Below are 18484 nucleotides of genomic sequence, written 5' to 3'. Positions count from 1 at the left end.
TCGGGAAAGCCCGTACACATTCTCCTGTACCATGCCCGCAGCCCTGCATCTCCTGTACCATGCCCGCAGCCCTCCATTCTACTGTACCATGCCCGCAGCCCTCCATTCTACTGTACCATGCCCGCAGCCCTGCATTCTCCTGTACCATGCCCGCAACCCTGCATTCTCCTGTACTATGCCCGCAGCCCTGTATCTCCTGTACCATGTCCGCAGCCCTGCATCTCCTGTACCATGCCCGCAGCCCTGCATCTCCTGTACCATGCCTGCAGCCCTGCATTCTACTGTACCATGCCCGCAGCCCTGCATTCTACTGTACCATGCCCGCAGCCCTCCATTCTACTGTACCATGCCCGCAGCCCTCCATTCTACTGTACCATGCCCGCAGCCCTGCATTCTCCTGTACCATGCCCGCAGCCCTGCATTCTCCTGTACTATGCCCACAGCCCTGCATCTCCTGTACCATGCCCGCAGCCCTGCATCTCCTGTACCATCCCCGCAGCCCTGCATCTCCTGTACCATGCCTGCAGCCCTGCATCTCCTGTACCATGCCCGCAGCCCTGCATCTCCTGTACCATGCCCGCGGCCCTGCATCTCCTGTACCATGCCCGCAGCCCTGCATTCTACTGTACCATGCCCGCAGCCCTCCATTCTACTGTACCATGCCCGCAGCCCTCCATTCTACTGTACCAGGCCCGCAGCCCTCCATTCTACCGTACCATGCCCGCAGCCCTGCATTCTCCTGTACTATGCCCGCAGCCCTGCATCTCCTGTACCATGCCCGCAGCCCTGCATCTCCTGTACCATGCCCGCAGCCCTGCATCTCCTGTACCATGCCCGCAGCCCTGCATCTCCTGTACCATACCCGCAGCCCTGCATTCTACTGTACCATGCCCGTAGCCCTGCATTCTACTGTACCATGCCCGTAGCCCTGCATTCTCCTGTACCATGCCCGCAGCCCTGCATTCTCCTGTACCATGCCCGCAGCCCTGCATTCTCCTGTACCATGCCCGCAGCCCTGCATCTCCTGTACCATGCCCGCAGCCCGTTTTGGGTCTTGTGGTGGTCCAGTTGGGTCCGGTAGCTGCTGCATTTCCCACCCTAGGCTTATATTCGAGTCAATAAGTTTTCCCAGTTTTTTGTTATAAAATTCGTGCCTCTGCTTAAATTCGGGTTGACTTATACTCGAGTATATATGGTAATTGATTTATGTTCTCTTTTTCCTTCCTCAGGAGAGAAGCCATTTACGTGTAATGTATGTGAGGCCAAGTTTACACAGAAGACCAGCATGATGATGCACATTCAGCGGAAACACACCAAAGAGCTGCCCAAATTAAACTGTCCTGTGTGTAAAACCATCCTGACCGGGAAGCACGGTCTGCGTGAGTATACGTCCGATTCACCTCCTTCCCAGACCTGGCGGTATGCTTTGGCAAATATTTAGGATAGAGCTGCACGATTCTGGATAAAATGAGAATCACAATTTTTATTTTTTTTTTCTTGCATAAGATAAAGATCACAATTCTCGGCGTAACATCATCTTTCACATTATACAAAAAATTGGGCTAACTTTACTGTTTAGTTTTTATTTTTGATTTATTAAAGTGTATTTTTTCCCCAAAAATTGCGTTTGAAAGACTGCTGCACAAATACAGTATGTGGGTTCTAAGTAATTTTCTAGCAAAAAATACTGAATTTAACTTGTAAGCAGCAGCAAGTGTCAGAAAAAGGCCGGGTCATTAAGTGGTTAAAACTGCCCTCATTTACAGATAGAGTCCCGGTTCACATATATGCGATCGATGTCAGACATGGCATGTGATTCTGAGCTCACTGCTCTGCAAATAAAAAAAAGACAACCATGTTTCCAGTGGTAGAATCCCCAGCTTTTAGGAATCCAGCTGACAGGCGGCCAGAATCTGCAAGGCCCATTACATATTTACTATGGCTGGTGCCTTATTGCGGCCTGTTTTGGTCTCCACTCTGGTGTCTGAGACACTGACGGTGTGGGCGACGATTTTGTGTCTGGCCATTGGGGGTGGCCAATGAACCAACCAATCTGCCTATAATGACGAACTGGCGGATCAGTTGGTCCAGGGTCTGCAGTTTGTCTGCGATGCATCTTTGGATGCTGTTCCTGTGAGTCTCTTAGCTATCTGTCTCGGCAGCGGTTCTTAGGCGTATTTTGAGGCTGAAGTGTTGGTCTTCGGATCAAACCTCCAAAAAGGCCCTGACTGAATTGCCTTTTCAGGGCGAGCGCCTGTTTGCGGCTACCCTGGATGACCTTATTAGGAGTCTGAGGGTGGGTAAGAGTGCCTTTCTTCCACATGTCTGGTGGCTTGGGATTTCCTTTCCAGCCAACAAGAAGTTTTTTCGTCCCTCTGGGACTTCAGAAAAAGGTCCCTCCCTTTGGGAGGTTTTTAGCGGCCTTGGTCTGGTAATCAGAGAGCAGGCTTCTCAAGACCTGCTGACCGAGCCCCCTTTGGCATGAAAGTTTCCCCCATACATGTTTGTGGTCTAGTAACTTCTTCGCTGGTTCTGGGGTTGTGGATCTCCCAGGACAGTGACCAATGGGTCCGCGAGGTGATTGTATCCAGTTCCAAGATAGAATTCCGTTCTTGTCCTCCGGAAAGTTTCTTTCCTTCCAATGTGCATCTGCCCCCGGATCGGCTGCAAGTTCAGTTGTGGGGCAGGGCAGGGAAGGACTTGTCATCCCAGGGCATGATCCTCCTGGTTCCAGTGTGGGAAAATTTTCGGGGTTCCCTGGCTTTAAAGATGCCTGCCTGCACATTCAAATTTGCACCCAGCATCAGCGTTTCCTCCACTTCGCTGTGAGAAAGGAGCACTATCAGTTTGTGGCATTACCCTTTGGTCTGGCCTCTGTCTGCTCCCCGGTTCTTCACAAAAGTGTTGGCCCTGGTCTTAGCGTTGCTGCGTCAGCGGGGGGTTGCTGTGCTAGGATACCTGGACGACCTCCTCTTGCAAGTAGAGTCTCCCTCAGCTGTGACGGCCAATCTGGATATTACTGTGAATTAATCCACAGACACGACGTGGTTCTGCACTCCGTCCTTTATTTCACCTCCACACAAACTGAACAGGAAAGGGAAATTCAACCAAACTAGACAGGAAGGGGAAATACATCATAGAATAGGAGGGAATACTGAAAAAGATGCAGTAACCGAAATGACCACAAGATGGCAGTATATTAAACAACTATATCCCTTGTACATGAAGTTGACAATCTCACTCTCTTCTTAAGATAAAAAGAACGGGTGAGTTTGACATAAAACATTGTCACACAAAAATGATTTTCAGAACACAGTAGCATTCAAGTAAGTGTGTGTATTTAAACAAACAAAAAAATACCAAGATATATGCTCAATGGACCAGATTTTACAGTTTCCATACACCCTCATACAGCGCTTTAAGAAGCATAAGAGAGGAAGCACCTTTTTTCGTCAAACAGTCAGCAAGTTGTGACTTGGCCGTTGACCAACGCACTTCTTTGATTTTATTAGCATGTATGAGCTCTTTGACACCGCTTATTTCTAATCTTAGTCTCTTCTCTGTGACCTGTTTTGTAGACTTAAGAGCGTCAAACAGGGAATGGTTATCAGTAACACAGATAAGAGGAAGAGCATTAAGATCAGCTTTACCAGTAGTGAGTTCAGAGTAGAGCATAGCCAAGAACATAGCATTGTCAATACCATCTGACATGGCAAGGGTTTCTCCTGCCAGTGTGCTTCTTACCACACGTCTAATTTTTTTAGATTGCCAAAACAGTGGGGAGAACTTTCCTGATTTTTCCATGAGGGCAGTTAGAGCCCCACCCTGTGTACCTCCATCTGGAAGATTGCCCAGTGAAGCATCACTGAATACTACCAAACTCAAATCCTCACTGTTACCCAAGTATTGAAACTTAAGTGTTACCTTCTCTGATTTAAGTTTACGGATCACTTTGTTCACTTCATGTATGGACTGAACAGTAGCATTCTTAATGTTGGATGCTAGGCTACATGTGTCAAACATAACATCTGGTCTTGTTTGTTTAGCAACCCACAGAACCTGTCCTATTTTGGATCTGAGTTGTTCTCTTTCTTTCTCATTCAGTGGGGCCTCTCTGTACAGCACGTGTTGCCTGCAAATGAATTGGTTGTAGGTTTTCAATATAACTGTGCTGATGCACCTGCACTACACCACCCACAGTAGCAATGTTCATCCCCACATATGAAAAACTCTCACACTCTTCACGACCCACATGAAATGCAGATTTAAGCACAGGGATGACATTAGTTACAAAATGCTCTGAACCTGCCCAAAAAAAATCATCCACATGGCATGCCAGTACTCCTGTTACCTCAGACTGCTCATTCTGCCAATAAAACACTGCAGGATCAACCCGTGACATTTTACCCCCACTTTTCAGCATGAGTTCTTTGACCTTGTTGTACCAGTAGAGGGAAGCATCTGCAAGTCCATACACACATTTCTTTAGTTTCCACAACACATTGTCCACGCTCGCTTCTGGTGGGGGACGAATGTAAATGTCTCTTGAGAGTTCCATTCCCTGCAAAAAAGCAGACTTAACATCCATAGAGTTCACTTGCCATTTATTTTGACAAATAACAGCTAACAGCAGCCTGAGTGACTCTGATGCACATGTGGGAGAATCTTTCTGTAGTTCATGCATATTGGCCTCTTCAAAACCTCTCGCCACAAGACGGGCTTTGGGAACAACACCACTAGAAGTTTCCTTTAACGTACAGACCCATCTAGTAGAGATACATTTTTGACCTTTGTCTGTGACTACTTCGTAAACATTATTAATTTGCCAGTTTTCAATCTCTTGTTGTTTAGCAGCATCAAAAGAAATGTCTTTGGTGATAAGTACATCATCATCAGTGTTTTCACATCCAGTGAGAAGATCGTCAACTTGTGACATGTCTAAAGCTTCCTTTTGACCCTCGCTGCCATTTGGTTCTAGATACTGCACATTGTACCAGTTTCTATATTGCCCTCTTGCTTTCCCTGCTCTGCCTAAGACTCTGGCAGTGTGTTCAGCACCATCATCTCTGTTTGTAAATGTCACTGTCTGACCTTTTCTCAGTTGGACACCCGTGGAACCCCCTGTATTAGTAGTATTAGTTTGTCTCACATCTTCTCTATCGTCAGTTTCTGTGTTTTCAGGGATTTGCACTTCGCTATTGACACTTATTTCATCATCTGAATTCTCTGACCCATCAGTGTGGATTACATTTTCTTTTTCTTTACTATTTTCAGTGATATCAGGTAGTACAGGTGTATCCTCATCCTGTGCATTAACTTTATTCAGTCTGGACTGGTGTGCTCTAACAAGGATACCACCATGTCTGACAAACACTACAGAGCCATCTTGACCGATAACTACAGCTGGACCTTTCCACTCTGTACTGTCTGCTCGTTTGTAGTACACTCTGTCTCCTGTCTCATACTTTTCATCTGTAGGCCTGAGCTGCTTTCGTAAAGCTCTTTTTATTCTTTCTGAGCATTCCACCTCTGTGAATGCTCTTTTGGAAGCATGCAATGCTGCTAGGTGCTGTCCTACTCTAGTACTCATAGAAGTGCCTTCTAGAGCAGGCAGTTCATTAACCAAAACGGAGGGAAGATTAGGATTGTGACCAAACACCAGCTGGTGTGAACTATAACCATGCACATTAATCATACTGTTCTTGGCCATTAAAGCCCAGTCTAGAGCAATCTGCCAGCCACACCCATTTTCCCTTTTCACCTTCAGGAGGATCTCAGTCAGAGTCATGTTGTGTCTCTCCAGCAGCCCGTTGCTCCAAGGACTGTATGCCGCTGTGGTCTTCATCTCGATGTTGAATTTTTCTGCCATCTCTCTTATCTCCTCATTGTTGAACTCACCACCGTTGTCAGTGTATATCAGTTTTGGGGCACCATGAATAATTATCCACGAGTGAATGAAAGAGTTGACAATCTCAGATGCTTTCTTTGTTCTCACAATGTTTCCAGCGCTGAAGCGTGTGAAATGGTCGATGATGTGGAGGTACCATATGCCAGGTTCCAGCTCATGTAAGTCCATTGCCACCGTCTCATTATACTCTGAGGCTAAAGGCAAACCGACAGCAGGCCTGGGCTTGGTCCTGCTGTATCTTTGACATACCTCACAGTCACGGATGATCTCTTGCAGAATAACTGGACAGTCTTTGTCAGTATTTCCAGAGCTGAGGATAAGCCTTTGCAGCCGGTCTGCAGAGGCATGGCCAAACTGCTTGTGAAGCTTCAAAAGGACTTTACGCTTCTCTTTTGTAGACATCTCTGCTGTGATGACAAGGACTTCACTTACATTGGTGTCCACTTCAGTATTACCATCTCTAATGTCAACACAGTAGTGTCCCGAACTAGTGAGCTCAAGAGGCACTGGTTGCTTGAACATGACAACTTTGTCATTCTCCATGTCTAAGACAGTTCCCGCTCTCTTTAGAGCCATTTTGCTCAGCAATAAAGGAATATCAACAGGAACAACTTCCGTTTCAATGTGACATTTTGTTGGTCCAATCTTAGCGGGAAGCTTTACCTTTCTGTAGGAGTGTACCACCTGACCATCACCAAATCTGAAAGGTCTGCAGCTTGAAGATTCTGTTTGCATCAGTTTGTTTATTTGGCTTTGGCTCAGGTCTTTCATGTAACTATCCAGCCACTTTTCACCACAGACAGTACGTGTGCATGCTGTGTCAATGATAGCTGATCCCAGTGATTCAGTTAGGAAAATCTCAGAGTCCGTCATAACTTTTGTAAACAGTGTAATGTTACATTCCTCAACATTTTCATCTTCTGCTAGCTTTACTTCATTTCTCCGATGAGGACAGTCTTTGGCCCAATGGTATGTGCTCTGACAAATTGCGCATTTTGATCGCTTACCATATTTGTCGAGTGGGTTAGTACCTTGCTGTGGTTGCCACTGTCTGCTCTGTGACTGGCTGTTGTTCCGTTTGAATTTACCCGGTGGCCTCTGCTCCGTGAAAAACGCTGCATCTTGAGTCTCACTGCCTCCGCTCACTCCACTGGTTTTTCCTCCGAAAATCCGTTTTAACGCTGACTTCATGGATGCAAATGTTAAATCCGTGCACGCTGTAAGTGCTAGTTGCCTACTCTTTTCTTCAAGACAAGCCGTGTCCAGTAGTTTAAATGCTAACACAGCATCAGGCAAGGTCATGGTGTACCTCTTCATGCGGTTGTATCTCTGCTCAAAGTCTATGATGTAGTCTGTCATGGACACCTCGCTGTCTTTAGAAATCGAGTCGAAATGAGAGTACGCTTCATAAGCCCGGTCTTTTTCTTCTCTCAAAAATACAGAGTCCAGCTTAGCTATCAAAGTTTCCATCCCATTGTCCTCGTTTAGATCGCTCGCAGGTATCTCCAAAGCGGTCTCTCTGGCTCGCCCCTCAAGCCCCAACACAACCGCGAGTGCCTGCTTCTTCTTGTCCAGATCTGTAACAAGTTTCCAAATACTAATTTCATTCTTCCAGCACTCGTATGGTCTGGCTTCGTCAAACTTAGGCGGTACTCTATAGTTGGAAACCATCCTCTGCTACCATGTGAATTAATCCACAGACACGACGTGGTTCTGCACTCCGTCCTTTTTCACCTCCACACAAACTGAACAGGAAAGGGAAATTCAACCAAACTAGACAGGAAGGGGAAATACATCATAGAATAGGAGGGAATACTGAAAAAGATGCAGTAACCGAAATGACCACAAGATGGCAGTATATTAAACAACTATATCCCTTGTACATGAAGTTAACAATTACTCTCCAGACTTTGTGGGAGATCGGGTGGCTTCTGAGCTTTCGGAAGTCTGCCCTGGTTCCGACCAGGGGATTGGATTATCTGGGGCTGACTCTGGATTCAGCTCTAGCCGGAGTGTTCATTCCTCTGGAAAAGTTGTAGAAAATGCATTCTGCGATTCACCTGTTGCTAGCCCACAAGTGGTTGTCCCTTCGGGCATGCATGCGATTGTTGGGCCTGATGGTGTCCACCCTCAAGACAGTTTCATTTGCACAGTTTTCCACGAGACTCCTTTAAAAGGAGATTCTGGTCAAACGGGGCAAGTGTCCTAAGTCGCTGGACAATGTGATTTTTCTCAGTCTGGCAGCAAAGAGTTCTCTGGTCTGGTGGCTGCACTCCCTGACCTTGCTATCGGGCAAGTCCTTTTTCCCCATGTACTGGACAGTGGTCACAACAGATGCCAGCCTGTAAGGGTGGGGAGGGGCCCTGGGGCTGAACTCGGCCCAGGGCTGTTGGACGTTGGAAGAGTCCAGATTGCCTATCAATGTTTTGGAACTTCGAGCAATCAGGCTTTGCTTGGATCATTGGATGGAGCAGCTCCGGGGGCTTCCGGTGCGGATTCAGTCAGATAACGCCACGGCCGTGGCTTATGTGAATCACCTGGGTGTCAAAAAAAGTGTGTTAGCGGCCATGGAGGTGTCTGGCATTGTCCGGTGGGCTGAACGGTTCATTCCGGCCCTCTCCGCCATGCACAATTTTGGAAAATTGGCAAGCGGATTACCTCAGTCGTCAGGTCTTGGACCATAGGTAGAATGGTCTCTTCATCCGGACTTGTCTGCGGTGGAGCACCCCAGAGGTGGATCTGTTGGCATTTCAGCTCAACAGAAAGGTGCCGAGGTTCTTGGCCAGGGCAGGAGCTCCTCTGGCAGATGCCACGGGTGCTCTGGTGGCTCCATGGAGCTGATATCATCTGATTTTACTCCCTTTCTCCGCTTCAGCTTCTTCCGCGACTTCTACACAGGATTGAGGCCGAAGGGATTCCAGTCATTCTGGTGGCTCCGGAATGGCCTCCCCGGTCTTGGTACGCCAACCTGGTGCGACTGTTCGCCGACGTCCCCTGGAGGCTTTGATCTGTTCTCTCAAGGGTCGATCTTCCATCCTGTTTTACGGTCTCTGGCTTTGATAGCCTGGCCAGGTGCTGAAGGACAGGGGCTTGTCTGGCTCGGTGATTCCGACCATGTTGAAGGCGAGGAAATCTACATCTCGAAAGCTTTATCATCGGACGTGGAAGGCGTACATTTCCAGATGTTGAGGTTCGAGGAGTCCATCCTTGTTCCTGTTCGGGGGCTCAGATTCTGGCCTTTCTTAAACGGGGTTTTGACCAGAAACTGGCTTTGAGCACCGTGAAAGGCCAAGTGTCGGCCTTGGCAGTCTTTTTTTTCAAAGACCTTTGGTTTGCCTTTCATTGGTGCGTACATACCTTCAAGGGGTTCATCATGTTACTCCGCCTATACATTCTCCTCGGCCACCGTGGGATTTACACCTGGTTCTGTCAGTTCTTCAAAAACCTCCCTTTGAAAACATACCTGAGATCCATTTACTTACGCTGTCACAAAAGGTGTCTTTTTTGGTGGATACCACCTCTGCTCGCAGGGTGTCGGAGTTGGTGGCTTGTCTTGTCGTTCTCCCTATCTGGTGGTTCACAGGGATAAGGTGGTCCTGCGACCACAGCCGAAGGTTGTCTCTGATTTCCATTTGAATGAGGACATTGTGCTGCCGTCCTTGTGTCCCAGGGCGGCTCATCCTAGGGAATTTGCCTTGCATACACTGGCTGTTGTTCGAGCTGTTCGGTCCTTTCGGAGGTCAAACACGCTCTTTGCCATTACGGACGGGCCGCGGAAGGGGCTTTCTGCTTCCTCTGCTACCATTTGCAGATGGATCAGACAGATGGGGACCCAGGCTTATTCGCTTAGGGTCGTGTTCCCCCCTTCCCTGTGACAGCACATTCTACTCGGGCACTTAGTGCTTCTTGGGCCTTCCGTCATCAGACGTCAGTGGCACAGTTGTGCGCGGCGGCCACTTGGTTGTCGGTGCGGATTTTTTAAAGTTTTACAAAGTGGATGTTTTGGCATCTACGGTTGCCTCCTTTGGCTGCAAAGTTTTGCAGGCTGCGATTTAGAGGGTGTGTTTCAGGTTGGGCTCCTGTTGTTCTAGTTGAGCTAATATTGCCTGGATTGGCTGGTGTTTAGCCTCGGGTTTGTTGTTGCCACCGCTCATGTTTATCACTGCTTTGGAACGTCCCTATGGTGACGAATATGGAGCTATGTCTGTCGATGAACGGAAGAGAAAATAGGATTTTTATGCTCACCGTAAAATCCATTTCTCTGAGTTCATTGACAGACACAGCACCCACCTCTCTAAGGAGTTTTTATGCTTCTGTTACTGCTTGTTAAAAAACTGAGTATCTCAAAGCTGAGAGGGGTATTATGCCAGCTGGGGATGGCCCACAGGGCATGGCTAAGCTTTTTGTGTTGTCTGCCTAGTCCTATTCCTGCAGAGGGCAGCATAACCCTATGGTAAAGAATATGGAGCTGTGTCTGTCAGTGAATTCAGAGAAAAGGATTTTATAGTGAGTACAAAAATCCTATTTTTCACATTTTTTTTTATATGAAATTCCCCCCCAAAAAATTAATTTAATTAAAAATTAAAGTTTTTGGCCAATTTGTTTTCTGCTACCTATGTTTGGTAAAAAAAAATCACAGTAAGCGTATTTTGATTGGTTTGCGCAAAAGTTATTGCGTTTACTAAGGGAAAGATTTTTGTCATTTTTGGTGTTTTTTTTTTTTTAACGAGTAATGGCGGCGATCTGCGATTTTTTTTTTTTTTTTTTTTTCTGCGGGACTGCGACATTGCGGCGGACAGATCGGACCGTTGACTGACATTTTTGACACTTTTGGGGGTACCAGTGACATTACTACAGTAATCAGTGCTATACATATGCACTGTTACTGTAAAAATTACACTGGCAGGGAAGGGGTTAACTTTATTGGAGAGGGAGGGGTTAAGTGTGTCCCTAGGGGCGTGCTTCTAACTGTTCAGGGATGTGGCTGTGTGTGTAACAGCACAGATCAACGGTCCTACATAGCCGGACCGAGTGATCAGTGCTTTTACACAGGGAAGAATGACAGACGGCTTTGTTTACATCAGCCGCCTGCCTTTCTCCCTTCACAGCGGACGATCGCGAGTGGCCGGCGGACATCGGGTCCGTCGGTCACGCGCGCCAGCTTCCCAGTGAACGAGCGTCACTTTGCCTGGGAGAGGCTGACCGCCACCGTATAAAGTCGGGCGGCGGTCGGCAAGTGGTTAAAAAACACACATGTCAAAATGTCATAGCTTGCATACTGATACCAACGATCATTGTCTGCTACAAACATGCATGGATGTTGGTCAAGATAAGAAACTACGGTCAATGCATTTCATGGAAATAACCGCTTTTTCAGGACCTCTTAAATGCACATGAACAAAGAAATGCATTCTTTTTCCTGAGAGGTTTCAATTTGTATGCTTTTTAACTAGACCACATAGTATATACAAAAGTGTACAGGTGAAAAAATCAAGTGAGGTATAGTGTCGCCGGCCCGTGGGAGAAAGATCAGCCCCAGAGTAGAGAGCTTTGTATAGAAAATGCCAGAGTGTCCACACAGTATGGTAGTATGAGGAGCAACTACCATTTTCAGGCTTGCTCCTCATACTACCATACTGTGTGGACATGCTGGCATTTTCTATACAAAGAGCTCTACTCTGGGGTTGATCTTTCTCCCACAGGCCTGCGAGACTATACTTCACTGGATTTTTTTAACTGTACACTTCTATATATACTGTGTGGTCTAGTTAAAAAAACATACAAATTGAAACCTCTCAGGAAAAAGAATCCATTTATTTGATCATGCGCATTTAAGAGGTCCTGAAGAAGCGGTTATTTCCACGAAACGCGTGGACCATAGTTCCTTATCTTGACCAACGCGTTTCGTGGAAATAACCGCTTCTTCAGGACCTCTTAACCACTTAAGCCCCGGAAGATTTTACCCCCATTCCGACAAGGGAGTTTTTTGCGATTCGGCACTGCGTGACTTTAACGGACAATTGCGCGGTCGTGCGACGCTGTACCTAAACAAATTTGACGTCCTTTTTTTTCCCCACAAACAGAGCTTTCTTTTGGTGGTATTTGATCACCTGTGCGATTTTTTTTTTTTTTTTTTTTTTTTTTTTTTTTTTTTTTGATCATTTTGTTTTGATCATAAAAAAAAAAGAGCGTCAATTTTGCAAAAATAACAATATTTTTCACATTTTTTTATATGAAATTCCCCCCCAAAAAAAATGTAAAAATCTAAATTTTTTAACATTTTCGGCCAATTTGTTTTATGCTACATGTTTGGTAAAAAAAATCGCAAAAAGCGTATTTTGATTGGTTTGCGCAAAAGTTATTGCGTTTACTAACAAAGGGAAAGATTTCTGCCATTTTTGTTGTTTTTGTTTTAACGCGTAATGGCGGCGATCTGCGATTTTTTATTTTTATTTTTTTTTGCGGTACTGCGACATTGCGGCGGACAGATCGGACCCCTGACTGACATTTTGACACTTTTGGGGTTACCAGTGACATTTCTACAGTAATCAGTGCTATACATATGCACTGTTACTGTGAAATTACACTGGCAGTGAATGGGTTAACTTTTTTTGAGAGGGAGGGCTTATGTGTGTCCCTAGGGGCGTGATTCTAACTGTAATTGGCTGTGGCTTGAGGTGTAGGAACAGTGATCAACGGTCCTACATAGTAGAACCGTATGATCAGTGTTTCTACACAGGGGAGAATGACAGGCGCCTTGTTTGCATCAGCCGCCTGCCTTTCTCCCTCTGCACCGACGATCGCCGAGTGACATCGCGGGGGGGTCCGTGACCGCTCGGGAGCGGGAGCGCACCTCCGGGGGCGCGCGCTCGCTCCCTAGACCCTCACAGGCTAGCGACGTAGTACTACCTCGCTCCGCCTGTGAGGGACTGACCGCCGCAGTAAATAGTCGTGCGGCGGTCGGCAAGCGGTTAAATGCACATGATCAAAGAAATGGATTCTTTTTCCTGAGAGGTTTCAAATTTTTATGTCCCAGTATTTGCGCAGCGGTTTTTCAAACACAATTTTTTTTTTTTTTTAATGAATACATTTTAATAAATTTTAATGCAAAAAATAAAAAAAAAACCCTGTATATAACCAAATTTTTTGGTAAAATAAAAGATGGTGTTCCATCAAATAAATAGATACTGAATATGTTAGGCTTTAAAATTGCACTTGCCCGTGGAATGGGGACAAACTACGATACTAGAAAATCTCCAAACGCATTGCTTTAAAATTTTTTACTGGTTACCAGTTTAGAGTTACAGAGGAGGTCTAGTGCTAGAATTATTGCTCTCGCCCTAACGTTCGTGGCGATACCTCACGTGTGGTGCGAACACCGTTTACATATACGGGCGTGACCTACATATGTCTCCGTGTGAGCATGGAGGGATGGGGGCGCTTTAAAAAAAAAAAAAAATTAATTTATTATTTTATTAATTTTTTTTTTTCACTTTCCCTTTTTAGTTTTTTTTTTTTTGATAACTTTTATTCCTATTATAAGAAATGTAAACATCCCCTGTGATAGATCTAAGGGATGATAGATCCTCCTCATGGAGACATCTGTGGTCTATAAGACCCCAGATCTCTCCTCTACCATGGACAGCATGAGATCAGTAAAAAAAAAAAAAAAGAAAAAACTCCATTGATCTCATGCTTTACAAAAAAAAAAGCAGTGTTTTACATCTGCCTAACCGGAAGTGACGTCATGGCGTTGCTGCCGGTCTTCTAGACCATACAGACAGCTGGGGACCAGAAAGTCCCTTGCCCACTATGTGATCACCTGGCAGCACCCCAGGATCTGATACTGGGCTCCCCAATCACACGGGAGAGCCTGGGGCAGTAACAGGCAGTGGGAGGGGATGCTGCCTGTAAAAGCAATCCAGTGGCTAATCAGCTGCTAGGATTGATAAAAAGCATCACTGACTGTAAACAAAAAAATAAAAAATTCCAGGGTTATGGAATACAGCTGGTTAAAAGGTAAAATGTTAACAGACTTATACTGCATGCTTATCCATACACAGATGTTTACTGTGACCCGTTTTCTTGTCTTGTGTTACAGACATTCACCTGCGGAAGCAGCACTCTCAGTCAGAGACCGAGCTGAAGTGCCGTTTCTGTCCCGCCACGTTTTGGGAGCGGTTTTTCCTCCGTGAGCACCAAAAGACTCATAGAAACAAAAAGCCCATCAAATTGGTCCTCCCGAGGGCAAAAAGGAGAAAAATCACCAAGGAGAGTGAGGTAAGGAAAGCAGAGATCCTGATTCAATGTGGCTGAAGAGTACCTGTCCTTGTTCAATACCCTGTCTTTCATTCTCCCATACTGCACTGCTAATATGAAAGATCCAGTTTCTGTAAACCGGATTGACTGTTTCATGTGGCCAATTCAAGACACAAGGCAGTATGTCCAAATCTTAAGATGGGGAATTATTGATATTGGAGACACAAAAGAGAATGTTAAAAATGTAATATTTAAATCTACTAATTAGTCTTATCAAAGTCTTAAAATGTTGGTTGGTTCAACCAGGGTATTTACTAAAGTGTGCCCTTATGTTCATTGTTGTCTGAAATCTGGCTTGCTTTGGAAGTGTCTAGACCAGGGGTAATTAATTAAAATTCAAGGAAGGGTCTGGTCACTAGAATTTTTCTTCTAGCCGAGGTCCGAATCTCAAGTTTGTGCTATGACTCAGAAAGGTTGTAGTCATTGTATGTCTATCAAAAAATTAGAAATGTAACATTTCCATAGCATTTTAACAGTATTTATCCACCATCAGAGCGCCCCCTTACATCAGGTGTCCCCATCAGAGCGTCCCCTTACATCCGGTGACCCCATCATGGTGCCCCCACGGATCAGGTGTCCCCATCAGAGTGCCCCCTTACATCAGGTATCCCCACCAGAGCGCCCTCTTACATCAGGTGTCCCCATCAGAGCGCCCTCTTACATCAGGTGTCCCCATCAGAGCGTCCCCTTACATCTGGTATCCCCACCAGAACACCCCCTTACATGAGGTGCCCCCTTACATCAGGTGTCCCCATCCCAGCGCCCCCATACATCAGATGTCCCCATCAGAGTGGCCTTAAAGATTAGGTGTCCCCATCAGGATGCCCCCGCGGATCAGGTGTCCCCATTAAGGTGCCCCTTTTACATCAGGTGTCCCCATTAAGGTGCCCCTTTTACATCAGGTGTCCCCATCAGAGCACCCTCTTACATCAGGTGTCCCCATCAGAGTGTCTCCTTACATCAGGTGTCCCCATCAGGGCGCCCCCACGGATCAGGTGTCCCCATCAGGGCGCCCCCACGGATCAGGTGTCCACATCAGGGCGCCCCCATGGATCAGGTGTCCCCATCAGAGCGCCCCCACGGATCAGGTGTCCCCATCGGGGCGCCCCCTTACATCAGATGACCACATCAGGTGTCCCCACCAGAGCCCCCTCTTACATCAGGTGTTCCCACCAGAGCGCTCCCTTACATCAGGTATCCCCACCAGAGCACTCCCTTACATCAGGTATCCCCACCAGAGCGCCCCCTTACATCAGGTGTCCCCATCACAGCGCCCCCAAACATCAGGTGTCCCCATCAGAGCGCCTCCTTACATCAGGTGTCCCGATCAGAGCGCCCCCATACATCAGGTGTCCCCATCAGAGCGCCCCCTTACATCAGATGTCCCCATCAAATCGTCATCTTACATCATGTGTCCCCCATCAGAGCGCCCCTTACATCAGATGTCCCCATCAGGATTCCCCCGCGGATCAGGTGTCCCCATCAGACCGCCCCCCTTACATCAGGTGTCCCCATCAGAGTTCCCCCTTACATCAGATGACCACATCAGGAGTCTCATCAGAGCACCCTCTTACATCAGGTGTCCCCATCAGAGCATCCCCCTTACATCAGGTGTCCCTATCAGGGTGCCCTTTTACATCAGTTGTACCCATCCTAGCGCCCCCTTACATCAGGTGTCCCCATCCTAGCGCCCCCTTACATCAGGTGTCCCCATCCTAGCGCCCCCTTACATCAGGTGTCCCCATCCTAGCGCCCCCTTACATCAGGTGTCCCCATCCTAGCGCCCCCTTACATCAGGTGTCCCCATCCTAGCGCCCCCTTACATCAGGGGTCCCCATCCTAGCGCCCCCTTACATCAGGGGTCCCCATCCTAGCGCCCCCTTACATCAGGGGTCCCCATCAGAGCGCCCCCACGGATCAGGTGTCCCTATCATTGTGCCCCTATAGATTGGATGTCCCCATCAGAGTGCCCCCCTACATCAGGTGTACCCATTATAGTGCCCCCATAGAGCAGGCGTACCCATCAGAGAAAGATATAAAACAGCTGCGCTATGCACCGCAATGTAAACAATCAAGTATTAAAGATGATTAAATAAATTACATAAAATACATAAAAAAGCAGCTACACATAGAGATTCTGAAATAATCACATATAAATATAGAGGTTAAGAATCGTAGCGCTTAAAGTAATAAGTCCGCATAAGTTTTAAAAGGAAATGTCCTTTAAAATCCACATAACAGCAGAGAGCAGGCGTCCCCATCGGAGGGTCCCCATAGAGCAGAGTGTCTCCATCAAAGTACCAATTCTTAAATTTTAGTTGTGAACATCACAGTACGCCTATAGATTAGAACATTATTAGAACAATGTACCTGATGGGACAAGTCCCTATAGCCAGGCATGCAGGAGGCAATAGGGGAAGCATGAAGAAGAAGCGTGCTGCAGGGGGAAGGCGCTGGGTGGAGAAACTTGAAGAGGACAGGCGCACAAGTAACGACATTGGTTGCTAGGACGGCGGCAGTCCTAGCAACCAGTTGCACAAGTGCAGCAGGTATCTAGCACTGCAGACTGGGGGGCTGACGATCGGGACAGGAGGTTCACTTGGTCTGGACCACGGTTCGCCATTTATAGAAGGCTGGTCTAGTCCAGTGTTTTTCAACCTTTTGTCAGTCAAGGCACCCATTAAAGTTATAGACAATCTCAAGGCACCCTTTAAAATGATGGACAGTCTCGAGGCACCCCATTCTAAAATGTAAAAAACTATTCTAATAGTTTTACATGATGCGGCAACATCAATACAAGTAGAACACCCAACGTTAGAGGTGATTTATTCTTCCAAAGCAAATACACTTTTGCACACTGGCACTGACTAGTATTCCAGTGTTTCTCTTCTCCCCCAGTTTCTCTCCATCAGTAGGCTAATGTGACCCCAGTGCTGAGGGAGAAAGGCAGAGAAGGGTCAAACAAGGATGCTGTGGAGGCGACTGACATCCTCCTTATCAACTAATGAAATAATTGGTTGTTTGGATGCCAGTGTCTAGAAAGTCGTAATGGTGCCCAAGGAAACTTGCGGCTTTGTGTAACTAAAAGGCAGGCTTCATTCACCAGATGGCTTCTATACATGTCATTTCTGATCAATTCCAAGGCATTTTGCCAAGGCACCCCTGAAGAAGCCTCAAGGCACACCACTGTGCCTGGGCACCCTGGTTGAAAAAGGCTGGTCTAGTCCATAGCGTAAAGGGGAGGTGCTTTAGTGGGTTTACAGGAGAGACAAAGCTTTGCAAAATGTAGCTCCCTATTGAGTGCACAAAATTTTTTACTTTTTTTTTTTTTATTTTATTTCTAGGGCGATCAGGTGAACTTTGAGGAGCAGGAGCCGGTGATCGGAGCCCAGGCAGAGGAGTACACCTGGCAGGTTCTACCGGTGGAACAAGAGACTCAAATCCACTTTGTGATCAGTGGTGCGGAGGAGGCGACCTCTGCCACAGAGTACCACCTCCTCCCAGTGGAGGCAGAGGACGGCAGAGTCATTAACATTGAGGTGTCAGGGATAGAGGAGGTGGAGCAGCTAGAAGAAGGTACAATACACCAGGTCATTTTAGGGGACATCTAGAAATAGCTAAGGTGTGTGTATGACCGGTATCAGTGCCCACAGGGTGCCGCATCTAGGGAGGGCACCCTGTAAACAAAGGAGAAGGGGGCGTGTCCAGGGGACGAAGACTATGGAACACCCAAAGCCCCACATGTGTGGGGGCAACCCAGTCCTCATTGTACATATGTAGGTTATTTGTTTTATATTGGTTCGTTATTTAGACTTGTTTAAATGATAAGATATTTTAAGTACACAATATTACCAAAAGTATTGGGACGCCTGCCTTTACACGCACACAAACTGTAATGGCATCCCAGTCTTAGTCCGTAGGGTTCAATATTGAGTTGGCCCACCCTTTGCAGCTATAACCGCTTCAACTCTTCTGGGAAGGATGTCCACAAGGTTTAGTAGTGTGTCTAGACCAGTGATGGTGAACCATGGCACCCCAGATGTCTTGGAGCTACATTTCCCATGATGATCAACTACACTGCAGAGTGCATGAGAATCATGGGAAATGTAGTTCCAAGACATCTGGGATGCCAAGGTTCACCATCACTGGTCTAGGGGAAATGTTTGACCATTCTTCTAGAAGGGCATTTGTGGAGGTCAGGCACTGATGTCGGAGAGAAGGCCTGGCTCGCAATCTCCGATCTAATTCATCCCAGAG

General features: G+C 46.8%; 1 protein-coding gene across 1 annotated transcript in view; it reads left to right on the top strand.

Annotated features, from left to right (window-relative positions):
• The window catches only part of LOC309567337 (uncharacterized protein), a 65695-nt gene extending 47816 nt beyond the window's left edge, over window positions 1-17879 (top strand). The window contains exons 13-15 of the mRNA XM_082272753.1: window positions 1230-1379; window positions 14010-14188; window positions 17572-17879. Coding sequence (XP_082128879.1) covers window positions 1230-1379; window positions 14010-14188; window positions 17572-17838 — 596 coding nt within the window. The 3' untranslated portion in view covers window positions 17839-17879. The remainder of the gene's footprint in view (window positions 1-1229; window positions 1380-14009; window positions 14189-17571) is intronic.
• Window positions 17880-18484: the final 605 nt, after the last annotated feature.

Source organism: Pelophylax lessonae, assembly GCF_965119305.1.
Source record: "Pelophylax lessonae genome assembly, chromosome: 11".
Lineage (NCBI taxonomy): Eukaryota > Metazoa > Chordata > Amphibia > Anura > Ranidae > Pelophylax > Pelophylax lessonae.
The sequence above is the reverse complement of the archived record's forward strand: the minus strand, read 5'-3'. Positions and strand labels throughout refer to the sequence as shown.